This window comes from Salvelinus alpinus, chromosome 6 (genome assembly GCF_045679555.1).
Source record: "Salvelinus alpinus chromosome 6, SLU_Salpinus.1, whole genome shotgun sequence".
Classification (NCBI taxonomy): Eukaryota; Metazoa; Chordata; class Actinopteri; order Salmoniformes; family Salmonidae; genus Salvelinus; species Salvelinus alpinus.
In genome coordinates this window covers 7,662,190-7,684,542 of record NC_092091.1, presented here as the reverse complement: position 1 = coordinate 7,684,542, position 22,353 = coordinate 7,662,190, and the positions used below count along the sequence as shown (strand labels likewise).

Sequence of the window (22,353 nt, the reverse complement as noted above, 5' to 3'; positions counted from 1 at the left end):
AGAGAAGACAGGCTATGTGCTCACTGCCCACAAAATGAGGTGGAAACTGAGCTGCACTTCCTAACCTCCTGCCCAATGTATGACCATATTAGAGACACATATTTCCCTCAGATCACACAGATCCACAAAGAATTCGAAAACAAATCCAATTTTGATAAACTCCCATATCTACTGGGTGAAATTCCACAGTGTGCCATCACAGCAGCAAGATTTGTGACCTGTTGCCACAAGAAAAGGGCAACCAGTGAAGAACAAACACCATATACAACCCATATTTATGTTTATTTATTTTAACTTGTGTGCTTTAACCATTTATACATTGCTACAACACTGTATATATATAATATGACATTTGTAATGTCTTTATTGCTTTGAAACTTCTGTATGTGTAATGTTTACTGTTAATTTTTATTGTTTATTTCACTTTTGTATATTATCTACCTCACTTGCTTTGGCAATGTTAACACATGTTTCCCATCCCAATAAAGCCCCTTGAATTGAATTGAATTGAGAGAGAGAGAGAGACAGAGAGACAGACAGACAGACAGACAGACAGACAGACAGACAGACAGACAGACAGACAGACAGACAGACAGACAGACAGACAGACACAGACAGACAGACAGACAGAAAGTGAGAGACAGAGAGAGATCATGTACTCTAGCTATATAAGGTCACTCAGAGATAGAGGTAGAGTCCCAAATAGGGAATAGGGTGCCATTAGGGACATAAACAGAGACTCACAGCATTCTGTTTCTTTGTCAGCTCCTCCAGAGTGTCCACAAGGGTGTCATCTGCTACCTCTATAGGGGTTTGTCCCTGGAACAAGGACACACGTGTACTGTAATACATGTCATTTAATATAGTGTCCCAAATGGCACCCTATTCCCTATATAGTGCACTACTTTTTGCCCACACACCCATAGGGCTCTGGTTAACAGTAGTGCACTATACAGGGAATAGGGTTCCATTTGAGATGTTACATCAGTGTGTGTGTGTGTGTGTGTGTGTGTGTGTGTGTGTGTGTGTGAGAGTACATCAGTGTGTGTGTGTGTGTGTGTGTGTGTGTGTGTGTGTGTGTGTGTGTGTGTGTGTGTGTGTGAGTACATCACTGTGTGTGTGTGTGTGTGTGTGTGTGTGTGTGTCATCTCCCACTCACCACGTTGTTGAGAGCAGCCATGTCACACATGTTGTCAGCCAGTAGAGAACACACCTCCTGCTGCCCCCAGTGGGCCGCAGCGTGCAGGGCTGTCCAGCCATCCACATCACCACTGTCTAAATCCAGACCACACTGGAGCAGGACCCTGTGGGGGGGGGGGGGGGGGGGGGAGGTTGAATAGATAGAGGGGATAGAGAGCAAACAGGAGGAGAGGAAGACAAGAGGACACGAGGACAACAGGACGGGAGGACACAAGGATGGGAGGAGAAGAGGACACGAGGATGGGAGGACAAGAGGACACGAGGATGGGAGGAGAAGAGGACACAAGGATGGGAGGAGAAGAGGACACGAGGATGGGAGGACAAGAGGACACGAGGATGGGAGGACAAGAGGACGGGAGGACATGAGGACGGGAGGACATGAGGACGGGAGGACACTAGGACGGGAGGACACGAGGACGTGAGGACACTAGGACGGGAGGACACGAGGACACTAGGACGGGAGGACACGAGGACGTGAGGACACTAGGACGGGAGGACACGAGGACGGGAGGACACTAGGACATGAGGACGGGAGGACACTAGGACGGGAGGACACTAGGACGGGAGGACGGGAGGATGACTGACAGCAGCTGTTTGCTGGTCTACTGTGGTACAAAACTAGACCCAGTGGCACCAGTTCATGTTATTATCTCTGGCCGTGTCCCGGATCAGAAGGGTTTGCAGTTTGGGACCGATAGTGTTGTCTAAAATGAGCACTCTGACTGAAGCTGGAAATGCGTGTTTGGAGAGCATTCCCTTGCCTCGATCTCCAAACTGCAGCCTGGCTATCACCCGACTTACTGGCTATCACCCGACTTACTGGCTATCACCCGACTTACTGGCTATCACCCGACTTACTGGCTATCACCCGACTTACTGGCTATCACCCGACTCACCGACTCGCACCTGACTATCACCGACTAACTATCACCTGACTATCACCGACTAACTATCACCTGACTATCACCGACTAACTATCACCTGACTGACTGACTATCACCTGACTCACCGACTATCACCTGACTCACCGACTATCACCTGACTCACTATCACCTGACTCACCGACTATCACCTGACTCACTATCACCTGACTCACTATCACCTGACTCACTATCACCTGACTCACTATCACCTGACTCACTATCACCTGACTCACTATCACCTGACTCACTATCACCTGACTCACTATCACCTGACTCACTATCACCTGACTCACTATCACCTGACTCACTATCACCTGACTCACTATCACCTGACTCACCGTCTAGCACCTGACTCACTATCACCTGACTCGCCGTCTAGCACCTGACTCACCATCACCTGACTCACCGACTAGCACCTGACTCACTATCACCTGACTCACCGACTAGCACCTGACTCACTATCACCTGACTCGCCGTCTAGCACCTGACTCACTATCACCTGACTCACCGACTAGCACCTGACTCACTATCACCTGACTCGCCGTCTAGCACCTGACTCACTATCACCTGACTCACCGACTAGCACCTGACTCACTATCACCTGACTCACCGACTAGCACCTGACTCACTATCACCTGACTCACTATCACCTGACTCGCCAACTATCACCTGACTCACTATCACCTGACTCACCGACTAGCACCTGACTCACTATCACCTGACTCGCCGTCTAGCACCTGACTCACTATCACCTGACTCGCCGTCTAGCACCTGACTCACCATCACCTGACTCACCGACTAGCACCTGACTCACTATCACCTGACTCACCGACTAGCACCTGACTCACTATCACCTGACTCGCCGTCTATCACCTGACTCACTATCACCTGACTCGCCGTCTAGCACCTGACTCACTATCACCTGACTCACTATCACCTGACTCGCCGTCTAGCACCTGACTCACTTCATGACTTCTATGTAGCCCTTGGCTGCGGCCACATGCAGCGCTGTGGCCTTGGTGTTGGGGTGAGGTGTCAGCATGCCACTGCCTGCCAGCACCTCGTTGGCATCTGCCAGCATCACCCGCTCCTCTTCCCTCCTCGCCAGATCTACATCCACCCCTGGGGACAGAGAGAGGCGGACATAGTTAGGGACACACACTCACATGGATGCAGAGAGACACAGTGAGAAGTAGAGAGATGCAGAGAGATGCAGAGAGACACAGTGAGAAGTAGAGAGATGCAGAGAGATGCAGAGAGACACAGTGAGAAGTAGAGAGATGCAGAGAGATGCAGAGAGACACAGTGAGACACAGAGAGACAAAGTGAGACGCAGTGAGACGCAGTGAGACGCAGAGAGACGCAGAGAGACACAGAGAGACACAGAGAGACACAGAGAGACACAGAGAGACAAAGTGACAGACAGAGACAGAGACAGAGACAGAGACAGACAGACAGACAGACAGACAGACAGACAGACAGACAGACAGACAGACAGACAGACAGACAGACAGACAGACAGACAGAGGGGAGATTAAATAAAGGCTACATTGAGAAAAGGCAAGTAATAATCTGTGTATTCTCTGTTGGTGAGTCGGTCTAAACATTTTTATTTAACAGAAACCTTTTAAAGATGATTCGATGATGGTTAATCAGAACTTGTCACCTTGTAAAAAACAATAGTAATCCCCCAGCTTTTGCCTTCGATTATCAACACTGACAATTTGTCAACATAATACATCTAAAAACCTAATATTACATATTTTTACATATTTTCCTGCCATATATCATTATTATTATGCCTATTTACGATTTAGTTTCAGAATCTTAAAGGGTGTAGTCATTCTAACCATGAATTAAATTACAGCCAATTGCAGTGGGAGAAGCAGGTGTTATTGTGTTTATAGGAAGAGAGAAAGCGTGCTGTGCTTTTCCCGAGGACTGTCGACATGGCAACATAACAATTCCTGGATAACCTAAAAAAAACTGATGGTGAAGATGATGAACAGAGAAAACGTGCTGCTTTTCAAAAGGACTGTGTGTTAATATAGTACTGTGTGTTAATATAGTACTGTGTGGTAATATAGTACTGTGTGGTAATATAGTACTGTGTGGTAATATAGTACTGTGTGTTAAGATAGTACTGTGTGTTAATATAGTACTGTGTGTTAATATAGTACTGTGTGTTAAGATAGTACTGTGTGTTAATATAGTACTGTGTGTTAAGATAGTACTGTGTGTTAAGATAGTACTGTGTGTTAATATAGTACTGTGTGTTAATATAGTACTGTGTGTTAATATAGTACTGTGTGTTAATATAGTACTGTGTGTTAATATAGTACTGTGTGTTAATATAGTACTGTGTGTTAAGATAGTACTGTGTGTTAATATAGTACTGTGTGTTAATATAGTACTGTGTGTTAATATAGTACTGTGTGTTAATATAGTACTGTGTGTTAATATAGTACTGTGTGTTAAGGATGGTAGGTGTTAATATAGTACTGTGTGTTAAGGATGGTAGGTGTTAATATAGTACTGTGTGTTAAGCATGGTAGGTGTTAATATAGTACTGTGTGTTAAGCATGGTAGGTGTTAATATAGTACTGTGTGTTAATGATGGTAGGTGTTAATATAGTACTGTGTGTTAAGCATGGTAGGTGTTAATATAGTACTGTGTGTTAAGGATGGTAGGTGTTAATATAGTACTGTGTGTTAAGGACGGTAGGTGTTAATATAGTACTGTGTGTTAAGGACGGTAGGTGTTAATATAGTACTGTGTGTTAAGGATGGTAGGTGTTAATATAGTACTGTGTGTTAAGGATGGTAGGTGTTAATATAGTACTGTGTGTTAAGGATGGTAGGTGTTAATATAGTACTGTGTGTTAAGGATGGTAGGTGTTAATATAGTACTGTGTGTTAAGGATGGTAGGTGTTAATATAGTACTGTGTGTTAAGGATGGTAGGTGTTAATATAGTACTGTGTGTTAAGCATGGTAGGTATTAATATAGTACTGTGTGTTAAGCATGGTAGGTGTTAATATAGTACTGTGTGTTAAGCATGGTAGGTGTTAATATAGTACTGTGTGTTAAGGATGGTAGGTGTTAATATAGTACTGTGTGTTAATGATGGTAGGTGTTAATATAGTACTGTGTGTTAAGCATGGTAGGTGTTAATATAGTACTGTGTGTTAAGAATGGTAGGTGTTAAAATAGTACTGTGTGTTAAGCATGGTAGGTGTTAATATAGTACTGTGTGTTAAGGATGGTAGGTGTTAATATAGTACTGTGTGTTAAGGATGGTAGGTGTTAATATAGTACTGTGTGTTAAGGATGGTAGGTGTTAATATAGTACTGTGTGTTAAGCATGGTAGGTGTTAATATAGTACTGTGTGTTAAGGACGGTAGGTGTTAATATAGTACTGTGTGTTAAGGATGGTAGGTGTTAATATAGTACTGTGTGTTAAGGATGGTAGGTGTTAATATAGTACTGTGTGTTAATATAGTACTGTGTGTTAATGATGGTAGGTGTTAATATAGTACTGTGTGTTAAGCATGGTAGGTGTTAATATAGTACTGTGTGTTAAGGACGGTAGGTGTTAATATAGTACTGTGTGTTAAGGATGGTAGGTGTTAATATAGTACTGTGTGTTAAGCATGGTAGGTGTTAATATAGTACTGTGTGTTAAGGATGGTAGGTGTTAATATAGTACTGTGTGTTAAGCATGGTAGGTGTTAATATAGTACTGTGTGTTAAGCATGGTAGGTGTTAATATAGTACTGTGTGTTAAGGATGGTAGGTGTTAATATAGTACTGTGTGTTAAGGATGGTAGGTGTTAATATAGTACTGTGTGTTAAGCATGGTAGGTGTTAATATAGTACTGTGTGTTAAGGATGGTAGGTGTTAATATAGTACTGTGTGTTAAGGATGGTAGGTGTTAATATAGTACTGTGTGTTAAGGATGGTAGGTGTTAATATAGTACTGTGTGTTAAGCATGGTAGGTGTTAATATAGTACTGTGTGTTAAGGATGGTAGACAAACACCTCCTGAGAGACGAAGATCCACTGTTGGAATGACACCTTGTACTAACCAGTCTGACACAAAGAGCTCAGTAATGGAGAGATCTTGTGTGTGGGTCCTACCTCCTCATCACACGTTTTACTCAGTCCAGCAGCCACGTTATATAACACGCAGACTAAATAACAATTCATAGTTACCCTGCTTCTAGATCACTCCCTTCAAATGTAGCCTACATAGACACTACATAACAGTTCATATCATGTTTCTTGATCTCTCTTCAAATGTAGCCTACATAGACACTACATAACAGTTCATACCCTGCTTCTAGATCGCTCACTTCAAATGTAGCCTACATAGACACTACATAACAGTTCATATCATGTTTCTTGATCTCTCTTCAAATGCAGCCTACATAGACACTACATAACAGTTCATATGTTTCTAGATCTCTCTCTTCAAATGTAGCCTACATAGACCCTACATAACAGTTCATATGTTTCTAGATCTCTTTCTTCAAATGTAGCCTACATAGACCCTACATAACAGTTCCTACCTTGTTTCCTGATCTCTCCCTTCAGCAGTCTCTCCATAGCATCCTCAGTGGCCACATCCAGAGGAAGCTCTCCTTCACTGTTCACCGCCCCCACACGTGCCCCGTGCTCTATCAGGTACCTGCAACATACACACATGTTATAAAGGTTCCTACACCCAGAAAGGGTCCTACACCCAGGAAGGTTCCTGCACACAGAACGGTTCCCACACCCAGGAAGGGTCCTACACACAGGAAGGGTCCTACACACAGAACGGTTCCCACACCCAGGAAGGGTCCTACACACAGGAAGGGTCCTACACACAGGAAGGGTCCTACACACAGAACGGTTCCCACACACAGGAAGGTTCCTGCACACAGAACGGTTCCCACACCCAGGAAGGTTCCTACACACAGAACGGTTCCCACACCCAGGAAGGTTCCTACACACAGAATGGTTCCTAGTCTATGCAGAAAGGTTCCTAGTCTACACAGAAAGGTTCCTAGTCCACGCAGAAAGGTTCCTAGTCCACACAGAAAGGTTCCTAGTCCACGCAGAAAGGTTCCTAGTCCACACAGAAAGGTTCCTAGTCTACACAGAAAGGTTCCTAGTCCACACAGAAAGGTTCCTAGTCCACGCAGAAAGGTTCCTAGTCCACGCAGAAAGGGTCCCTAGTCCACGCAGAAAGGATCCTAGTCCACACAGAAAGGTTCCTAGTCCACACAGAAAGGGTCCCTAGTCCACACAGAAAGGTTCCTAGTCCACACAGAAAGGTCCCTAGTCCACACAGAAAGGTCCCTAGTCCACACAGAAAGGTCCCTAGTCCACACAGAAAGGTCCCTAGTCCACACAGAAAGGGTCCCTAGTCCACGCAGAAAGGGTTCCTAGTCCACACAGAAAGGGTCCCTAGTCCACACAGAAAGGTTCCTAGTCTACACAGAAAGGTTCCTAGTCCACACAGAAAGGTTCCTAGTCCACACAGAAAGGGTCCCTAGTCTACACAGAAAGGTTCCTAGTCCACACAGAAAGGTTCCTAGTCCACATAGAAAGGTTCCTAGTCTACACAGAAAGGTTCCTAGTCCACACAGAAAGGTTCCTAGTCCACACAGAAAGGGTCCCTAGTCTACACAGAAAGGTTCCTAGTCCACACAGAAAGGTTCCTAGTCCACACAGAAAGGTTCCTAGTCCACACAGAAAGGTTCCTAGTCTACACAGAAAGGTTCCTAGTCCACACAGAAAGGTTCCTAGTCCACACAGAAAGGGTCCCTAGTCTACACAGAAAGGTTCCTAGTCCACACAGAAAGGTTCCTAGTCCACACAGAAAGGTTCCTAGTCTACACAGCTATACTTGCACACAGAGAGAACGAGCTGGGGAATTGAAGTTCATCAGATATGATCATCAGCTGTGTAGATCTGTTAGTGCTGACGTTACCTCTCATGGTCATGCTATTCGCTGCCAAACGGTGTGACCATGACCACATGAGTTGGCTATAACAGCACAAACAGATACCGATCAGCTATCAGGCTCCAGTACACACTCAAAGTGACACATTTTGGTGTACTATTGTATAGTAATATTACACAGCATCACATCTATGTCAATGTATTGTAAAGTGCAGTAGTGTTTCTTATTCTGTTGCTGGGGACACAAATGGGTGTACATTGTTATTTTTTTTGCCCTAAAACGAACACACCTGATTTCACTAATCAAAGGCTTGATGATGAGTTGATTAGTGGAATCGTCTGTGTAGTACTAGGGGGGGGGGGAATCTACAATGTGCATCCATTTGGGTCCCCAGGACGAAGACACACAGGTATGATGTAAACATTGGAGAAGAGAGAGGACCCACTTGGTGATCTGTATGAACCCGCAGGAGGCAGCAGCGTGGAGGGGAGTCCATCCCTCATTGTCCCCCCTGTTCACATCACTCCCACTCTCCACCAGGAACTGGACCATCTCTGCATTCTCATCTATACACGCCTGGAGAAGACAGGACACACATGATCAAATGCTGAATCAGACAGGAGACACACGATCAAATGCTGAATCAGACAGGAGACACACGATCAAATGCTGAATCAGACAGGAGAGACACGATCAAACGCTGAATCAGACAGGAGAGACACGATCAAACGCTGAATCAGACATGAGACACACGATCAAATGCTGAATCAGACAGGAGACACGTGATCAAACGTTGAATCAGACAGGACAGGAGACACATGATCAATAACTGAATCAGACAGGACAGGAGACACGTGATCAATAACTGAATCAGACAGGACAGGATACACGTGATCAATAACTGAATCAGACAGGACAGGAGACACGTGATCAATAACTGAATCAGACAGGACAGGAGACACGTGATCAATAACTGAATCAGACAGGACATGAGACACGTGATCAATAACTGAATCAGACTGGACAGGAGACACATGATCAATAACTGAATCAGACAGGACAGGAGACCCGTGATCAATAACTGAATCAGACAGGACAAGAGACACGTGATCAATAACTGAATCAGACAGGACAGGAGACACGTGCTCAATAACTGAATCAGACAGGACAGGAGACACGTGATCAATAACTGAATCAGACAGGACAGGATACACGTGATCAAACACTGAATCAGACAGGACAGGAGACACGTGATCAATAACTGAATCAGACAGGACATGAGACACGTGATCAAACACTGAATCAGACAGGACAGGAGACACGTGATCAAATACTGAATCTTGACACATTGATTAAAACCCTTTTTCTCATCCTAGAGATTGGCCATAGATATTTGATGTTCCAATGTCTATGTGGGTTAGTGGGTTAAGAGCATGGTGCTAGAAACACCAGGGTTGTTGCTTCAACTCCAAGATGAATAAATACGGTCACTATCAATGTTTGCATTTGTGTCTCTTTGGATTAAAATAATCAGCTAAATTAGCATATTTCTTCTTCTCGACTATATGGAGCAGTAGTCTGACTATGTAGGGCAGAAGTCTGCCTACAGAGGACTATGTAGGGCAATAGCCTGACTATGTAGGGCAGAAGTCTGACTATGTAGGGCAGTAGTCTGCCTACAGAGGACTATGCAGGGCAATAGCCTGACTATGCAGTGCAGTAGTCTGCCTACCGTGGACTATGTAGGGCTGTAGACTGCCTACTGTGGACTATGTAGGGCTGTAGTCTGCCTACCGTGGACTATGTAGGGCTGTAGTCTGCCTACCGTGGACTATGTAGGGCAGTAGTCTGCCTACCGTGGACTACGTAGGGCAGTAGTCTGTCTACCGTGGACTATGTAGGCAGTAGTCTGCCTACCGTGGACTACGTAGGGCAGTAGTCTGCCCACCGTGGACTACGTAGGCAGTAGTCTGTCTACCGTGGACTACGTAGGGCAGTAGTCTGCCCACCGTGGACTACGTAGGCAGTAGTCTGCCTACCGTGGACTATGTAGGGCAGTAGTCTGGCTACCGTGGACTATGTAGGGCAGTAGTCTGTCTACCGTGGACTATGTAGTACATTAGTCTGTCTACCGTGGACTATGTAGGGCAGTAGTCTGCCAATGTAGGGCAGTAGTCTGCCAATGTAGGGCAGTAGTCTGACTATGTAGGGCAGTAGTCTGCCAATGTAGGGCGGTAGTCTGCCAATGTAGGGCGGTAGTCTGCCAATGTAGGGCGGTAGTCTGCCAATGTAGGGCGGTAGTCTGCCAATGTAGGGTGGTAGTCTGCCAATGTAGGGCGGTAGTCTGCCAATGTAGGGCAGCAGTCTGACTAGGTAGGGCAGCAGTCTGACTAGGTAGGGCAGCAGTCTGACTAGGTAGGGCAGCAGTCTGACTAGGTAGGGCAGCAGTCTGACTAGGTAGGGCAGCAGTCTGACTAGGTAGGGCAGCAGTCTGACTAGGTAGGGCAGCAGTCTGACTAGGTAGGGCAGCAGTCTGACTAGGTAGGGCAGCAGTCTGACTAGGTAGGGCAGCAGTCTGACTATGTAGGGCAGCAGTCTGACTATGTAGGGCAGCAGTCTGACTAGGTAGGGCAGCAGTCTGACTATGTAGGGCAGCAGTCTGACTATGTAGGGCAGCAGTCTGACTATGTAGGGCAGCCGTCTGACTAGGTAGGGCAGCAGTCTGACTAGGTAGGGCAGCAGTCTGACTATGTAGGGCAGCAGTCTGACTATGTAGGGCAGCAGTCTGACTATGTAGGGCAGCAGTCTGACTATGTAGGGCAGCAGTCTGACTATGTAGGGCAGCAGTCTGACTATGTAGGGCAGCAGTCTGACTATGTAGGGCAGCAGTCTGACTATGTAGGGCAGCAGTCTGACTATGTAGGGCAGTAGTCTGACTATGTAGGGCAGTAGTCTGACTATGTAGGGCAGTAGTCTGACTATGTAGGGCAGCAGTCTGACTATGTAGGGCAGCAGTCTGACTATGTAGGGCAGTAGTCTGACTATGTAGGGCAGCAGTCTGACTATGTAGGGCAGTAGTCTGACTACTTGGCAGACACGAGTAAGTGTTTCTGTTTTATTTCCATCTATCCAGGAGTGTGCTCACTTGATTAGCGGGCACCCCTGGACAGCTGACTTTGGGTAGGTAGCTCATTAAAAAAACAGACACTTATAAAAACTGTGTTTGTCTGTGGGTAGAAGGTACTAGGTAGACAGAGACATTCTGTTTGACACACCTGGCAGAAAGACAGCTGTTACCAAGAGATTTTAGATTTGATTCCAAAAGGTTCATAACAGAGGAGAAGCATGTCTAATTGTTGCCTTGCCCATTTTTTATCCATTGGTTTATTTGCTATATTTGTTTGAGACCATGCCCAACAAATATAGCTCCAGATGTAGCTACATACAGTAGTTCATTTCCATCTGCAGGGGAAATAGCATGCAGGGTATGATTTGGGACGCATCCCCTAACAGTCCTATGTCCAGAACTTATCTAAAAGCTAACTGGTGTTGTTGTTGTCGAGACCAGATCGCACTGCGCTATGGGTAATAACAACCCATGCCTTATCTGTCCTGTATAGATAGACTGGGGCCAGAAGAACTAGCATGAATTAGGGCCGAGCTGCGACACATCCACAATCTCTCTTATCAATGATGTGATAGCAGTATAATGTGGAAACTCCCGACCTCACACTAAAACACTAACTCCTGATCTCACACTAAACCACTAACTCCTGATCTCACACTAAACCACTAACTCCTGATCTCACACTAAACCACTAAACCATTAACTCCTGATCTCACACTAAACCATTAACTCCTGATCTCACACTAAACCATTAACTCCTGATCTCACACTAAACCACTAAACCATTAACTCCTGATCTCACACTAAACCACTAACTCCTGATCTCACACTAAACCACTAAACCACTAACTCCTGATCTCACACTAAACCACTAAACCATTAACTCCTGATCTCACACTAAACCACTAACTCCTGATCTCACACTAAACCACTAAACCATTAACTCCTGATCTCACACTAAACCCACTAAACCATTAACTCCTGATCTCACACTAAACCACTAAACCATTAACTCCTGATCTCACACTAAACCATTAACTCCTGATCTCACACTAAACCACTAAATCATTAACTCCTGATCTCACACTAAACCACTAACTCCTGATCTCACACTAAACCCACTAAACCATTAACTCCTGATCTCACACTAAACCACTAAACCATTAACTCCTGATCTCACACTAAACCATTAACTCCTGGTCTCACACTAAACCACTAACTCCTGATCTCACACTAAACCATTAACTCCTGATCTCACACTAAACCATTAACTCCTGATCTCACACTAAACCATTAACTCCTGATCTCACACTAAACCATTAACTCCTGATCTCACACTAAACCACTAACTACTGATCTCACACTAAACCACTAACTACTGATCTCACACTAAACCACTAACTCCTGATCTCACACTAAACCATTAACTCCTGATCTCACACTAAACCATTAACTCCTGATCTCACACTAAACCACTAACTCCTGATCTCACACTAAACCAATAACTCCTGATCTCACACTAAACCACTAACTCCTGATCTCACACTAAATCACTAACTCCTGATCTCACACTAAACCATTAACTCCTGATCTCACACTAAACCACTAAACCATTAACTCCTGATCTCACACTAAACCACTAAACCATTAACTCCTGATCTCACACTAAACCACTAAATCATTAACTCCTGATCTCACACTAAACCATTAACTCCTGATCTCACACTAAACCACTAAACCATTAACTCCTGATCTCACACTAAATCATTAACTCCTGATCTCACACTAAACCCACTAAACCATTAACTCCTGATCTCACACTAAACCACTAACTCCTGATCTCACACTAAACCACTAACTCCTGATCTCACACTAAACCACTAAACCATTAACTCCCCATCTCACACTAAACCACAGACAGACATCACACTAAAGTTTAAACCACTGACTCCAGCTTCCGGACATCCCTGGTCTGCTCTGTCATCAGACTGGGTAGGCCCAACCGTCCGTAAAGCCATTCATATGAAGCTTTCTTTTAAAAAAATCAACCAATTACAAAGCTATTTAGGTCCCCTCCCTCGTTGACGAAGTGAGATAATTGGTTGACTGGAATAACAATGTAAACCTCTGGTTCTCTGGGGTGGTTGTCTGGGGTGGTTCTCTGGGGTGGTTCTCTGGGGTGGTTGTCTGGGGTGGTCGTCTGGGGTGGTTCTCTGGGGTGGTTCTCTGGGGTGGTTGTCTGGGGTGGTCGTCTGGGGTGGTCCTCTGGGGTGGTCCTCTGGGGTGGTTCTCTGGGGTGGTTGTCTGGGGTGGTCGTCTGGGGTGGTTCTCTGGGGTGGTCGTCTGGGGTGGTCCTCTGGGGTGGTCCTCTGGGGTGGTTCTCTGGGGTGGTTGTCTGGGGTGGTTGTCTGGGGTGGTTCTCTGGGGTGGTTCTCTGCTGGCTGAACTAGACTAGAGCCTCGTAAAACCCAGTACTCTACTAAACCACTAAACCATTAACTCCTGATCTCACACTAAACCCACTAAACCATTAACTCCCGATCTCACACTAAACCATTAACTCCCGATCTCACACTAAACCACAGACAGACATCACACTAAAGTTTAAACCACTGACTCCAGCTTCCGGACATCCCTGGTCTGCTCTGTCATCAGACTGGGTAGGCCCAACCGTCCGTAAAGCCATTCATAAGAAGCTTTCTTTTTAAAAATCAACCAATTACAAAGCTATTTAGGTCCCCTCCCTCGTTGACGAAGTGAGATAATTGGTTGACTGGAATAACAATGTAAACCTCTGGTTCTCTGGGGTGGTTGTCTGGGGTGGTTCTCTGGGGTGGTTCTCTGGGGTGGTTCTCTGGGGTGGTCCTCTGGGGTGGTCCTCTGGGGTGGTCCTCTGGGGTGGTCCTCTGGGGTGGTCCTCTGGGGTGGTCGTCTGGGGTGGTTCTCTGGGGTGGTTCTCTGGGGTGGTTCTCTGGGGTGGTTCTCTGGGGTGGTTCTCTGGGGTGGTTCTCTGGGGTGGTTGTCTGGGGTGGTCGTCTGGGGTGGTTCTCTGGGGTGGTTCTCTGGGGTGGTTCTCTGAGGTGGTTGTCTGGGATGGTCGTCTGGGGTGGTTCTCTGGGGTGGTTCTCTGGGGTGGTTCTCTGGGGTGGTTCTCTGGGGTGGTCCTCTGGGGTGGTCCTCTGGGGTGGTCCTCTGGGGTGGTCCTCTGGGGTGGTTCTCTGGGGTGGTTCTCTGGGGTGGTTCTCTGGGGTGGTTCTCTGGGGTGGTTCTCTGGGGTGGTTCTCTACTGGCTGAACTAGACTAGAGCCTCGTAAAACCCAGTACTCATTTGCTGCAGAGAGAGAGAGAGGGGGGGGGGGGGACCCACTACTTAACTACAGGCTAGTAGTCTACTCCAATCCCAGCTAGCTGAATGGACAGAGGGCACTTCTCTTCTTTTCCACTCCTCCTTGTTGTGAATGTGGTTGTGCTACAGAGAGTTTTCTACCACTGGTTCAGTGGTTCCTACATTGGGTCATCAAGTGACTCATTCGTTGTGGAAATGGCCTTTTGACAACAGCAGTTAGAACGAGAATGTTTTCCATTTCTTCATCTGAAATCCCCAAAGTCCCCACCATGGGGATTTGGCAAGGAGGAACAGACAGACAGAGAGAGACAGAGAGACAGAGAGAGAGAGACAGAGAGAGACAGAGAGAGACAGAGAGAGAGACAGAGAGAGAGACAGAGAGAGAGAGAGAGACAGAGAGAGAGAGAGAGACAGAGAGAGAGAGAGAGACAGAGAGAGACAGAGAGAGAGAGAGAGAGAGAGAGAGAGAGAGAGAGAGAGAGAGAGAGAGAGAGAGAGAGAGAGAGAGAGAGAGAGAGAGAGAGAGAGAGAGAGAGAGAGGAGGGGCAGAGGGGGCAGAGAGGAGGGGGCAGAGGGGAGCGAGAGAGAGGAGAGGGAGATAGAGAGAGAGACAGAGAGAGAGACAGAGAGAGAGACAGAGAGAGAGACAGAGAGAGAGACAGAGAGAGAGACAGAGAGACAGACAGAGAGAGAGACAGAGAGAGAGGAGGGGGCAGAGAAGGGGGCAGAGAAGGGGGCAGAGGACGGGCAGAGAGGAGTGGGCAGAGGGGAGCGAGAGAGAGGAGAGGGAGATAGAGAGAAAGACGTGAGGAGAGCGAAGGAGAAGACAGAGAGGCTTTGGACGGAAGGGATGGAAAGTTTAGAGTGTGGGCCTATTTAATGCCGGTTGCCAGGCAACTAGTGAGCAACAGGGTAGAAAGGGATGAACAGCAGGGGAATGACCACACTGGGTGACAGCAGGACCAACATATAGTCTACTTCCAAAATGGCACCCTACTCTCCATATAAGGCCCTTAAGACTCTGGTCAAAAGTAGTGTCCTATATAGGGGTCCATTTGGGATGCGGCCATACGCCTAGAGAGCAGAGCACTTCAACGTGTGTTGTTGTGAAAGCCAGGCTAATCTACTATAACTGATTATGATCATACTGATTGTGTCGCCGAAGGGGGAACACAAATAGTGTGGCAATACACATAGCCTAGGGTACTGCAGTGGCAATACACATAGCCTAGTCTACTGCAGTGGCAATACACATAGCCTAGTCTACTGCAGTGGCAATACACATAGCCTAGTCTACTGCAGTGGCAATACACATAGCCTAGTCTACTGCAGTGGCAATACACATAGCCTAGTCTACTGCAGTGGCAATACACATAGCCTAGTCTACTGCAGTGGCAATACACATAGCCTAGTCTACTGCAGTGGCAATACACATAGCCTAGTCTACTGCAGTGGCAATACACATAGCCTAGTCTACTGCAGTGGCAATACACATAGCCTAGTCTACTGCAGTGACAATACACAGACTACTGCAGTGAGAATACACATAGCCTAGCCTATTGCAGTGGCAATACACATAGCCTAGTCCACGGCAGTGGCAATACACATAGCCTAGTCCACTGCAGTGGCAATACACATAGCCTACTGCAGTGGCAATACACATAGCCTAGTCTACTGCAGTGGCAATACACATAGCCTAGTCCACTGCAGTGGCAATACACATAGCCTAGTCCACTGCAGTGGCAATAGACATAGCCTAGTCTACTGCAGTGGCAATACACATAGCCTAGTCTACTGCAGTGGCAATACACATAGCCTAGTCCACTGCAGTGGCAATACACATAGCCTAGTCTACTGCAGTGGCAATACACATAGCCTAGTCCACTGCAGTGACAATACACATAGCCTAGTCCACTGCAGTGGCAATACACATAGCCTAGTCTACTGCAGTGACAATACACATAGCCTAGTCTACTGCAGTGACAATACACATAGCCTAGTCCACTGCAGTGGCAATACACATAGCCTAGTCTACTGCAGTGGCAATACACATAGCCTAGTCTACTGCAGTGGCAATACACATAGCCTAGTCTACTGCAGTGGCAATACACATAGCCTAGTCTACTGCAGCGGCAATACACATAGCCTAGTCTACTGCAGTGGCAATACACATAGCCTAGTCTACTGCAGTGACAATACACATAGCCGAGTCTACTGCAGCGGCAATACACATAGCCTAGTCTACTGCAGCGACAATACACATAGCCTAGCCTACTGCAGTGACAATACACATAGCCTAGCCTACTGCAGTGGCAATACACATAGCCTAGTCCACTGCAGTGGCAATACACATAGCCTAGTCCACTGCAGTGGCAATACACATAGCCTAGTCCACTGCAGTGGCAATACACATAGCCTAGTCTACTGCAGTGGCAATACACATAGCCTAGTCCACTGCAGTGGCAATACACATAGCCTAGTCTACTGCAGTTGCAATACACATAGCCTAGTCCAATGCAGTGACAATACACATAGCCTAGTCTACTGCAGTGGCAATACACATAGCCGAGTCTACTGCAGTGACAATACACATAGCCTAGTCTACTGCAGTCGCAATACACATAGCCTAGTCCACTGCAGTGGCAATACACATAGCCTAGTCCACTGCAGTGGCAATACACATAGCCTACTCCACTGCTGCGACAACACACATAGCGTAGTCTACTGCAGCGGCAATACACATAGCCTAGTCTACTGCAGCGGCAATACACATAGCCTAGTCTACTGCAGTGGCAATACACATAGCCTAGTCTACTGCAGTGGCAATACACATAGCCTAGTCTACTGCAGCGGCAATACACATAGCCTAGTCTACTGCAGCGGCAATACACATAGCCTAGTCTACTGCAGCGGCAATACACATAGCCTAGTCTACTGCAGCGGCAATACACATAGCCGAGTCTACTGCAGTGGCAATACACATAGCCTAGTCTACTGCAGTGGCAATACACATAGCCTAGTCCACTGCAGTGGCAATACACATAGCCGAGTCTACTGCAGTGGCAATACACATAGCCGAGTCTACTGCAGTGGCAATACACATAGCCTAGTCTACTGCAGTGGCAATACACATAGTCTACTGCAGTGGCAATACACATAGTCTACTGCAGTGGCAATACACATAGCCGAGTCTACTGCAGTGGAAATACACATAGCCTAGTCCACTGCAGTGGCAATACACATAGCCTAGTCCACTGCAGTGGCAATACACATAGCCTAGTCCACTGCAGTGGCAATACACATAGCCTAGTCTACTGCAGTGGCAATACACATAGCCTAGTCCACTGCAGTGGCAATACACATAGCCTAGTCCACTGCAGTGGCAATACACATAGCCGAGTCCACTGCAGTGGCAATTCACATAGCCTAGTCTACTGCAGTGGCAATACACATAGCCTAGCCTACTGCAGTGGCAACACACATAGCCTAGTCTACTGCAGTGACAACACACATAGCCTAGCCTACTGCAGTGACAATACACATAGCCGAGTCTACTGCAGTGGCAATACACATAGCCTAGTCTACTGCAGTGGCAATACACATAGCCTAGCCTACTGCAGTGGCAACACACATAGCCTAGTCTACTGCAGTGGCAACACACATAGCCTAGTCTACTGCAGTGACAACACACATAGCCTAGTCTACTGCAGTGACAACACACATAGCCTAGTCTACTGCAGTGACAATACACATAGCCTAGTCTACTGCAGTGACCACACACATAGCCTAGTCTACTGCAGTGGCAACACACATAGCCTAGTCTACTGCAGTGGCAACACACATAGCCTAGTCTACTGCAGTGGCAACACACATAGCCTAGTCTACTGCAGTGACAACACACATAGCCTAGTCTACTGCAGTGACAACACACATAGCCTAGTCTACTGCAGTGACAATACACATAGCCTAGTCTACTGCAGTGACAATACACATAGCCTAGTCTACTGCAGTGACAACACACATAGCCTAGTCTACTGCAGTGACAACACACATAGCCTAGCCTACTGCAGTGACAACACACATAGCCTAGTCTACTGCAGTGACAATACACATAGCCTAGTCCACTGCAGTGGCCATGTTAGAGGAAGTTAAGAGATAAACATGGCTGAATGTTCTCATCAGAAGGTGGTATAATGAGCTTTATAACATACAGGCCTTTTTAGTAGTCTTCATGTATATTCATTAGCCCAGCACAGAGGAGGTGTGTCACCTCAACCCCCTTTTTCAAGCTGGTTTCCGGCTAATCAAACACGACTCTAATCCCTCGTTATAAAAGGTTGGAGCCTTTACGTAAGCAGACAGCTATGTGTTTATGTATGACTGTATAAAAAGGGTGTATCATAAAAGCAGAGGAAATACTGTACGTGTGGGTCGGTCCAGTCACAGTCTGACAGTGATGGAGTCCAGACTAGTGGTGGTTGTCCACCCCCACCTCCCCCCCCAAGCAAGGTGGTTGGGAGGGACATTACATGGTGAAACATGGAGAGAGTGTATGTGGGGGGGGGGGGGGGGATACAACAGGGGCCTAAATGGCAAATAGTCCTACTTTCTTCATGTCTAATGTCATTTTCATCTGAAACAGGATCTATGACATTCTCTACACATAGAACCAATTACAGACATCCTCTCTACTGAGGGGGTTGTCAGACATCCTCTCTACTGAGGGGGTTGTCAGACATCCTCTCTACTGGACTGAGGGGGTTGTCAGAAATCCTCTCTACTGAGGGGGTTGTCAGACATCCTCTCTACTAGACTGAGGGGGTTGTCAGACATCCTCTCTACTAGACTGAGGGGGTTGTCAGACATCCTCTCTACTGGACTGAGGGGGTTGTCAGACATCCTCTCTACTAGACTGAGGGGGTTGTCAGACATCCTCTCTGCTAGACTGAGGGGGTTGTCAGACATCCTCTCTACTGAGGGGGTTGTCAGACATCCTCTCTACTGGACTGAGGGGGTTGTCAGACATCCTCTCTACTGAGGGGGTTGTCAGACATCCTCTCTACTAGACTGAGGGGGTTGTCAGACATCCTCTCTACTAGACTGAGGGGGTTGTCAGACATCCTCTCTACTGGACTGAGGGGGTTGTCAGACATCCTCTCTACTAGACTGAGGGGGTTGTCAGACATCCTCTCTGCTAGACTGAGGGGGTTGTCAGACATCCTCTCTACTGAGGGGGTTGTCAGACATCCTCTCTACTGGACTGAGGGGGTTGTCAGACATCCTCTCTACTGAGGGGGTTGTCAGACATCCTCTCTACTAGACTGAGGGGGTTGTCAGACATCCTCTCTACTAGACTGAGGGGGTTGTCAGACATCCTCTCTACTGAGGGGGTTGTCAGACTTCCTCTCTACCGGACTGAGGGGGTTGTCAGACATCCTCTCTACTAGACTGAGGGGGTTGTCAGACATCCTCTCTACTAGACTGAGGGGGTTGTCAGACATCCTCTCTACTGAGGGGGTTGTCAGACATCCTCTCTACTAGACTGAGGGGGTTGTCAGACATCCTCTCTACTAGACTGAGGGGGTTGTCAGACATCCTCTCTACTGAGGGGGTTGTCAGACATCCTCTCTACTAGACTAAGGGGGTTGTCAAATACCCTCTCTGTTGGACTGAGGGGGTTGTCAAATACCCTCTCTGCTGGACTGATGGGGTTGTCAAATACCCTCTCTGCTGGACTGAGGGGGTTGTCATATGCCTTTTGTAGTAAACAATCACAAAGACAACAAAACAATAGCAACACAGTACATTCAAATTCTGTTCACATTCAAAGGATCTTTAAGGATTTAAAATAATGATGTTTATCTGAAATAAACACTACAATGTATTAGGTTATCATCAGACCTATTAGTAAACATACAGTGTATATACTGCCATAACAACTGATAACGTTATAACGTTGATTGTTGTAATGAGCACACGCAAAAAAAATCTTAAGTCTACCAAGATCCAATCACAGGCTTCATCTGAAAGATTTGAATAAATGATTGTCAACATCCTGGAGGTCACAAATCTTGTGTGGATGTAAATATAAAAATAGTTGATAAACAGTTATATTTTTCACATTTTCTGATCTTGAAAAACTCTTGATTAGATTACGTTCTTCTACAAGCAACACTCTTTTCCGTCTTTTGTCGAATTCACCCGAGAGAAAAACACGAACTTGAACGCAACAGTTCAAAAGGACCCAACCTACTTATAGAACACATAGCGGAATGATTACCATCACAATGGCCCCTAAGATCGCGACTAGAAAGTTATGTGTGGTTTCATAAACATATTATAATCACCGACTTTCTTAGATTGGACGAGATAAAAGTTGAATTCACACTCATCAGTGTTTTCTGCCTACTAGTCGATTATCGATGCGATGTTCACTCAAAGGGTTACTTTGTTACAGTAGCTAATTTAACATTTTTGTTTCGCCGTAGGGCTACAACACAGATCGCTACACTGTTTCCACCCTGCCATTCCACTACTCAAACAACCCGTAACGAAGTAGCAACTTTATACCCGCTGGTCAAACTGAAGTAGCTAGTTGAGTACCTGATGAAGCGCAGTCAGTCCGTCTATATTGGCGTGGTTGATGTCAGCGCCCTGTCGTAGGAGTAACGCTACCTCCTCTCTGTCCCCGGCCGAACAGGCTGCCATAAACACGGCACCCTGAGCGAACCGAACCCGGGCCCTCCGCGTCCCGGTTCCCGTCGACCCGTCCCGCGTCCCCGGTCCCGTCTGATCGGTTTCCGAGCCTAGCCATCGCTGTAACTGATCCTGCCTACGCTGCTTTGCAGCTTCGGATCGGGAACGATCAGTCGCCGCCATCTTCCTCGGTCTCTCCCGGGTAGATTCAGTTCATGTTGCCGGCGGAGCCAAAGTAGAGCTGCATTAGGGATGTCCTTTCCGAGAGACTGCGCCCCCTGGCGGTAACAACTCATACGACAGTCGAACTTTGGAAGGCCAGAACAGGGCATTCTCTCAAGAGTGTGTCAGGCCGGGCCAATGGTGATTTGAGTAGGCTACTGTAAAAAAAAAAACAGCAGGCATGCTGATGACGCATTGTAGGACTCCCACGCGGGCAAGAACGTATTGGATATAAGCTGTCCAGTGTGTGATGCAAATACTGTGAAGCTTCCATATTAGTCTAGGGGCCCTGGGCAAACCATGCAGAAAAAAACAACTTTACTTATGCACCAAAGTGTAGCCTAAGTGCTGCAATTTGTCAACAGCTGGCCCTTGAGGATCTCTAATTTAGAAATGGTTCAATTGAGTGGCCAATGGAAAGCTAACCTTTTTTTCTATGGCAAACATACAGTAAATGATTCTCTGCAATATTGTAGCCAACCTTAACCCACAAATTTGCTATGTTGGTGTCAGAAGTGCGATTAGGCCCGTGAGACCATCGGGAGAGGCGTGTACACGTGAGCAATTTGGTATAGAGAACCGTGGGGACACGCTCTCCCGAAGGAAGGGTGTAAATGTACTGTAGCGACCTGAACACAACAGCTAGCGACTTTATCGAAAGGTCCGAAACGTTTTGGTGTAACGGTTAACGTGTCATCTCGCCAGTTTGCTGGCCCCGGGTTCGAGTCCCTGAAACAACTTTTCCCCCCCCCCATTCCAGAGGGTGTCATTCTGACTGTTGTCTATGAAACACATCAATATACTGCACTAACACGTCTGGGATATTACCTCCAAATTACAACACAGCACATGGGATCATAACACACACTATCAATATACTGCAC

General features: G+C 46.6%; 1 protein-coding gene across 9 annotated transcripts in view; it reads right to left on the bottom strand.

Moving 5' to 3' along the window:
- LOC139578046 (protein phosphatase 1 regulatory subunit 12A-like) overlaps positions 1-21,500 on the bottom strand; it is a 57,691-nt gene extending 36,191 nt beyond the window's left edge. For 7 of the 9 annotated variants that reach the window (XM_071405202.1, XM_071405199.1, XM_071405203.1 and 4 more), the window contains exons 1-6: positions 21,155-21,499; positions 8,524-8,654; positions 6,697-6,815; positions 3,089-3,245; positions 1,160-1,304; positions 745-819 (exon numbers count right to left, since the gene is read on the bottom strand). In XM_071405202.1, coding sequence (XP_071261303.1) covers positions 745-819; positions 1,160-1,304; positions 3,089-3,245; positions 6,697-6,815; positions 8,524-8,654; positions 21,155-21,430 — 903 coding nt within the window. In that variant the 5' untranslated portion in view covers positions 21,431-21,499. Of the gene's footprint in view, positions 1-744; positions 820-1,159; positions 1,305-3,088; positions 3,246-6,696; positions 6,816-8,523; positions 8,655-21,154 lie in introns of all 9 variants that reach the window. The other 2 variants (XM_071405205.1, XM_071405208.1) reach the window with 2 other exon arrangements.
- Between the last annotated feature and the right edge of the window lie 853 nt (positions 21,501-22,353).